Source organism: Limulus polyphemus, unplaced genomic scaffold (genome assembly GCF_000517525.1).
Source record: "Limulus polyphemus unplaced genomic scaffold, Limulus_polyphemus-2.1.2 Scaffold1443, whole genome shotgun sequence".
In the NCBI taxonomy this organism is placed as follows: Eukaryota; Metazoa; Arthropoda; class Merostomata; order Xiphosura; family Limulidae; genus Limulus; species Limulus polyphemus.
The window spans coordinates 186,942-194,900 of NW_013667053.1; the positions used below are offsets into that span (position 1 = coordinate 186,942).

Sequence of the window (7,959 nt, forward strand, 5' to 3'; positions counted from 1 at the left end):
CAAAAGTTGTACAAAGATGCAAGCAATATAAAGTATTCTTTCTAGTCTGGAACTTTCTTGATATCTTATCCAGAGTTCACGATGAGTGAGTTAATTTCGAGTTGGTGTAGGTACAATTCACTTAATAGGAGCTAGCTAGCTCTGTAGTTCTCACTGATCACACGCCGATTACAGGTCGAGTTTCTTTTATCGCTGAAGTTATATAATATATTCGTAAAAGTACTAATGTCCGATGTGAATCCACTGAAGTTCAATGATTTGTTATGTTCGAAATTTATAAACATTCCTGTTCAATATATCTGAAGTTCCCGAATAATAAGCGTTAATCACAATTAATATCTTCCGAAGTTTATAGTATACCAACTATAGCAAACCAATAACATATACTTTTTTTGGCGCGTCACGTTGATTATATTTATAGGCGTGTGGAGAGTTTATTGAAATATCAGATTATGTAACAATACAAAGCTACACTGGCGTTTACGTATACACATATATTGTTGATTCTTACACTCGAGAATCTTCTACAACTTGAGACAATAGGCGGAATTTCACAATACATATTTAACAGTATACGTTATGTACATTTCTAAATATAAATTGAATTTAAACAAACATCGATATTAAAATAAATGTATAAGAATAAATCCGTCACAAGGTATATTCGTATATTTTGTTATAAATTTTCGAGTTGGTGATCTGCAAATAGTGATCACATTTTTGTTAGTCACTCATTGGAAGGTCGTGAACAGGTATTGACGGTGGTGTAGGAAAGAGTTGCAAAGCGGGGGTGCTTGGTTAAACATATAATAATATAAGTTACAGTTGCTATATAAGTCAAATGTCTAAAAGTGGTTCTGACGCCTCTGATTAATTCTTTTTTAAATTAAGTAAAAGTTATAAAGGATATTGTATACAAGCTTGTATCAGTTTAGTTTTGTGTCTTTGGCCACTCCTTGAGATTAAGATGAAGTCACTTTTAAGGGTTACAATGATAATGTACAGTTTGTTATAAGTTAAGGATTTTCTTCCCTGTATATGTTATCTGGAACAGCCAGTGAAGTGTGCAGTCTTGGATTATGGTACATTGAATTTCCAACCATTGTTTGATTTGAAAGTGCGGTATAAAAATGTCTATTTTTATTTATGTCCTGTACAGCTGTGTTTTAAAAGGTCTTTCTCCAACCTCATTAGCCAAAATAAGTCACAAAGGAAGTTGTTAATTTGTGTTTCTTTTGGTGAACCAGAAGTTAAGATGGGGCAGAAAATTCCGGAGCAAGGTTCTGCCTCTTGAGAATTTACACCATTAGCATTCCTAGTATTTTGATTGGAATGTCGATGTGAATATCATAAAAAGAAAGTTCCACCTCTTTCAAAGTCCTAATTTACCCACTGTGTTGAATGTTTTCGAAATTATTCTTTGAAGTGCATTTCCGGAATCTGGGTTCTTTCGAATGTCTTAGACTTATATGTTGGACAGCAGTGTACCTAAAGATGACGCTAGAAGCTCTTGAATTTTTATAAAATGAGAATGCAATGATATGTGACTTGTTACTGGAAGGTACTTTAGCTTTATAGTACACTTAGTAACAGCGTCAAACCGTTTTTTTTTTAGGGTTATCCCCCTGCCATCCCCTCAATCACACAATTGACGTTCCTGTTTAGTATTGCCCCGTGGTCAGATCTAGGCTGATTGACAAATACATTTGGGAAGCTAGACAAACACCTATATTATTTAGCTATTTTATTCGAATAATAGTAACTATTTGTTGTGCTACACCCGTTAGTTGTTTCATATTCGTTAATTTGTGATCTACACGGTCTAACTGTGAGACAGAAATGTAAAATTTAAAAAAGAGTAGGAAAAATATTTTCAAAAACAAGTTATTGAAACGTTAAAGAAATACAACGTATTGATGAACAAATATTCTTACATTTACAAAAAATAATCAACAGAAATGAGATAATTTTGGTGCTTACGAAAACTTTAAAAATGTATTAAATGTTATAGTATATTATCCGTTTGCTTGCACAATAAGTAACGTACCACAAGTCTTACACGTTTCCTGTGTCAACATCCGGTAATATCGTGTGCTTCTCTGAGAAATCGGAAATTGGGTACGGTTCTGTGAAAACGGTAATCATGGTAGTCGAATATAAAATTAGGAGTTGCAAGGACACTTCAAAGCATTCGCTTAGCGAAAGAAATGAACTAGTCGTCTGGCCCTTTGTTTAATATGATAGGTATTGGACCAGTGTCATTTAGAAGTTCTTTATTGTTCCAGATTAATGGTATATATAGATAGAAACCTACTTGACCCTATTTTAATTTAAGTTACTGGAAATGAAATGAAACATTTGAAACTGATTTGGCAAGTTGCCAACAATGCATCTGTGTAGTATAATTTGTTTGCAAACCATCAAGTAGACTACATAGTACATGATCAGTTTTTTTGTTGTTGTTTCTTTTGCGTAGTGATTAGGCGTAACTATTCAATAGCAATCACAAATTTAAGAAAATACTAATTCTAACTTCAGGCTTAGAGCTTATTTTTATGCTACATTTTCTATGATGGCATGTATAGAAAAAGACGTAGCTCTCAAAACTGGGTTTTTGTGTATTGCCCCACAACGACAAGGAATTTTAAAGGTGAGAACTTAAAAAAAGTTAAAAACTCAGGAAAATCTTTCTTATGTAAAGTTATATTTAAATGAATCATTGAATGCTACTGCTAAATAGTTACAACTCAAATATCTCATTATGTATGATAATATTAGTAGTTTGTTAATATTATACCACAATATATTTACTAGGATGTTTTAGCACTACACAATTTAATCATTATATTCTGACTTCACAAATGCTCTTAACAGTGTATTGTGATTTGAGTGACAACTTAAATGTCCTATACTTTTTATTTTTATTTTAGTCATTGCGTGTATTAAGATAATTATAGACTCATTTTTCTTAATATGTGGAATTTTTGTGTATGTAGTTCTAATTGTGGTAAATAGTTCCTTAACATTTTAACACAGGATTATTCTGTCTGGAGAAATACATGATGCTTTGCATATAAAAACCACACAAAATCTAGACATCATCAAGGTTGAGACAGATGACCTTAGCTACTCCACAAGGAACACAAAGAAAACAAAATATTTACTGAAGTCATTGACATTATATGCATATGAAAATATTAGTTAGCATAAAGACCTCATACTTATCAGGGAATTTGATATATATGAAATATGCCAATAATAAAACTCATCATACAGTTTGATGTGATTTTTATCACACAAGTATTGGTCCTATTGATCTTATTATTTTGCAAGCTATTGGCATTTAACACTGTAACACGAGCTTTAACTGTTGATGATACTTATGCATATAATTCAGAATGAACAAAAATCATATCCAAAATATAAGTGAATTGTTTACAGAATACACTTTTTTTTAAAGAAACAAAAAGATTTGTTTTTAGCATTAATATTAATAGACAGGGTTGCAGAGTATAAGATGAAAACTTGTAAACTTTGGCAAAGGTTTGTCTATCAGTCTGAAACTTAGGGACAAAATACATCTTTCAACAAATAATAAACAGGCAAGTAAAGGCCTGGCAAAATGTTTCCATTTTTGTTTTTCATATTTCATTTAGAAGTTTACTTGGCATTGCTGTTCAAAATTTTCAGTGTTATATTTTACTTTTAGTGCAACATTGAAAAAAAAGATAATTTAATGTTTTTATTAAATCATACTTGCAGACATGTATAGTAAAATGTGTAACCATTTTTGTGAAACATTTTATAGAAATCTTGGAGTAAGCGGTATATTGCTCTTTATCAAACCAGCATAAATGGCATCCGGAGACTTGAAATTTTTGATAGAGAAAATAATTTTTTGCGTCAAACACCTAGCAAAATCATTCCCCTCACTGACTGTATTAAGGTCATGCCAGCTTCTCAGAAACAGCAGGCTAATGTATTTGAGGTAAGAATGAGTTTAGGTGGCTTAAGTAATTATAATAATTGTATAAAAATTTATATGCTTACTTGTACTGATGCTTTTTGATGTAAGTAATATTTTTATTACTTAATGAGGTTATATTTACATAGAGTGTCTTGATATTTTTAAAGTTATTTGAACATTGGATCACTTACAAACCCTTCAAGAAATATTTGACATAATATTGTGACAAATTTTGAAGTCATTGTTTAATAAAAGCCCAAGTTCAATATACAAAAGTTCATAAACTCATCATAGGTAACTTTTACTTCTGTATATAATCGGGCATCTGGCTCCAACGTTTGATGTGAACAAAGTGAAAAATTGCATCTTAAGAAAATCGTTATTTTCAATTTATAATTTTCATAAGTTTTGAAATGTTACAAACTTTCAAGTTTAAGTCTAAAGTTATTTGATAGAAATTACATCTGTATGTGCTCTATTTACAGTAGGGTATATAAAATCCTATCGGTAGCATACAGTAATGTATAATAATGAAACATACCCTTACCTTGTACATTTCTCAAAAATATGATAACAAATGAAAAATTCAAACCTTACTGTAATGTTTACTTGATTAATTAAGTCCTTTGAAGATGTTACACACTAGATAATTGTATTTGTCCTTGTGGAATTCAAAAAATATATCCTAATACCAAAATAGTGCATAATTTGGTAATTTTGACTTTCACATATTATATTTAAAATATTACCTCAAATAAACTACAATAATATTCATCTGTTATTTTATGTTTTATGTTACATTGTACTGTAAAAGGATTAAATCAAAGAATGTTGTAAACAGTCTCTATCAGTGGCTTGTTCCATAAATTACTAAACTCTTCCTAAATACTTCATAATGTTTAGATTCTGGTTTCTTATGAGTAAGTGTTTAAATGTAATTGTATTTCTGTGACATATTTTTGCTTATGCAAATATGTTCACTAATTAATCAAGCAAAACTAAAAATTAGAAGTAATTGATGTGTTAATTGGATGCTTATTTGGCTTTTGAGGTAATTTTTGGATGTCTTCAACTAAAATAAAATTAAAATAAGATCTTCATCTTCAACTAGTTTTACCCTCTTTATAAGCGAATTAGAAAAAATTCCTGTTTTTGTAGTGTAAGGTACGGACTGATCTGGTTGTTTTTCTTAACTGGTTTATTAGAAAAATTAAGCAACAATATAGTTATGGAAGACAAGGTTGATATTGTTTAATCAGTTAAACTTGTTATTATTTTATCTTTGTAAAATGTATTGCACTTGAAAAGACGAGTGTGTGGAATTTTCAAACATATAAATTTCCTTCAGAGTAGTCACTTAGGGCCCACTAACTGGAAATTCAAATGGTATCGAGTTTTTGAGTGTCTGTCTGTTTATCTCTCCAATCAACTGTAGAAGGTGCATAAGAATAATCTTTATCTATACTGCACAAACATAACCACAATTGTTAACACAAAACAAAACAGGGGAAAGTGGGTCTGTGGTACGTTGGAAAGGAGGGAACTAAAAGTTGTGTGGACTCTCTCCCACCAGTCCAGTATGTATTCCTCTAAGTTAAACTAAAGCAAAGTTACATGATAAAACTAAACCCAGAGTTAAAATACAAAACAAAAACAAAGATACATATGTTACTAAATGTTAAAGTAAAGCTTAGTAAAATTTAAATGTGAACAAAAAATATCTGAATAAAGTAAAATCTGCTGAGCAGAGGAGAACCAGGATTTTAATAAAAAACACGATAACTACTTAAGCCATGTTTTGCATTGAAACATTACTCTACACACGATCTCTATCCACGTGTGCTCAGTTGTACTAAATTATTGCTTTAAAACATTAAAAAAAATGTATTGGAAAAGTAAGTTTTGAATTGACTTTTTTTTCCTATTAATGGTAATTGTAGATATGAAAAGCATTTTTTTATAATGATGATTTTATTGACACTTTTGGAAAGTTTGAATGTAGATATACAAAAGCATTAAGATACATATACTTATCTACAAACATTTTTCAATGTAGATTTTTATCTTGAATCTGGAGGTAGAAGTTTAACATAAACATGGTATATGACAAAATATCTTGATAACATTCTTTGCTGAAAGCATGATTTAAAGACTAGGTACCAAAGTTCTATTTTAATCACAGTATGTCACAAAAGCTCAAAAACAGTTTATTTGTAGTATTACAGCATGGTTGATAAATCAAGTTTTGTTGAAATTATTGTATTTCACGAGTGTATATAGAAATAGTGTAGTATACTAAAAGAAAAACACAGATGATGCTATTTTCAATATTACTAATTTCAAATAGTTGATGTCCATCTCTTTCCCATTGTACAAATTAAGATGTTGACTTAATTTCACATGAGGCATGTTGAGTACATTGAACTCTGTAAAAATTCACATCTTCTCCCCAGAACAGAACTCATTGTGAATGTAATTTTTGTTAACTTAGATACTTATCAGGTTTTACAAAGTTTCATCTACTAGTAATTAATTCAGTTGTTAAAAACATCTGATATTGATGCAACTAAAAATGAAAGAAATGTGAATAATTTCAACAGGAGACATTTACATTTAAATAATTTCAAATATCGGTCCCATTTATCTAATGAAACTGGAACTGTCACAAGTTATTTTTTTTCTGTTTCATTAAATGTATAGAAATTACACCAAGTGTTCATTGTCTTGTATATATTATCCATTACTAAAATTTTTATTACTGGTAAAAATATTCACAATTATGAATGCACAAACTGATTAAATGTAATGATAACTGAGAAAATTTTGTTATAACACTTTATATTTTAAGATAGTTTTCAACAGGAATACTGACAGTATTGTACACAGTATAGAATTTTAAAACCTGATTAGGCTTTTCAATAAAACATTTACGAAGAGGGTCACAATGGAAAACAAACACAAAACTAATTTAAAACTGTGTTAAGAAACTAAGATCTTAACATCAAGCTAGGAACTCTCAAGCTATATGACATATGATAGTGAAAATATGTTATTCTTAGCTATGTGTCTGTGTATGATGTACAATACTTCTAATGACATTGTTGTGTGTACTTAGTCTCATGTTGTAGGTATCTTTCTTTTTTTTTTTTTTATTAAAATCCATGGATATTAAAATTCATGTCACCTTTGCCTGTATATTATTACCATCAGTAAAAACTTGCATGTAAACCTAAACATTTAAAAGCAGTTTGAAAAGTATAATTTTTTTGTTTATTCAATAATGTTTGATATTTCCTGCATCTAAGTCCAACAACTTGGGTAGAAACAAAAGATGTTTCTCCCAAACCAGACATAACATTTTACAGTAAAATAATTGTGGCTATCTTTGAGCTCAGAGAACATTCAGATATGCTTACATTAGAGGTTAAAACTTTTAATTGTTGCACTTAGAAATTTGCTCAGCAGAAAAACCAGATTATCTACCAAACTGTGGTTATACCTTACAAGTCTTGAATATGTCATTTCTTGTTCAGAATATATTTATAGGGAATAACTAAAAGTAAACATACTTTTGAAAATGTAAAATGTTGAGTGTCTGAGAATTAAATACTACATATTTCTAAATCTGTTTCTAATAATGTAAGTTCTGTCAGTGAGCATCTCAAATTTTGTAATATATTGCTTTATAATAGAAAAGAGAGATAATTACAGAATTATTCAACTATCAGACACTTATATCACAACTAGCACAGTAATGAGTTATGTATGAATATACCCATCTTTCTTTCTTCTTATATTATAGTAGAATTGATTCAGGATATATCATTTATTGTGTATATCTGCAGGTTTCACATAACACATTGTAAGAATTTATAATGTGATTCTTTGTCAATTGTCAGAATAAAATGTATTTCAGTTATATTTCTTAATAGTATAAATATACACTGTTGTTGTTTGGCTTAGGATTCTTCTACAGTAGGTGTCTGTGACTT

General features: G+C 29.7%; 1 protein-coding gene across 2 annotated transcripts in view; it reads left to right on the plus strand.

Moving 5' to 3' along the window:
- The first annotated feature begins 2,113 nt into the window (after nt 1-2,113).
- The window catches only part of LOC106463599, a 23,613-nt gene continuing 17,767 nt past the window's right edge, over nt 2,114-7,959 (plus strand). For both annotated transcript variants that reach the window (XR_002611516.1, XM_013923646.2), the window contains exons 1-2: nt 2,114-2,650; nt 3,809-3,988. Coding sequence is in view for 1 of the 2 variants with exons in the window: in XM_013923646.2 (XP_013779100.1) it covers nt 2,570-2,650; nt 3,809-3,988 (261 nt within the window). In the remaining variant the exon portion in view is untranslated. The remainder of the gene's footprint in view (nt 2,651-3,808; nt 3,989-7,959) is intronic.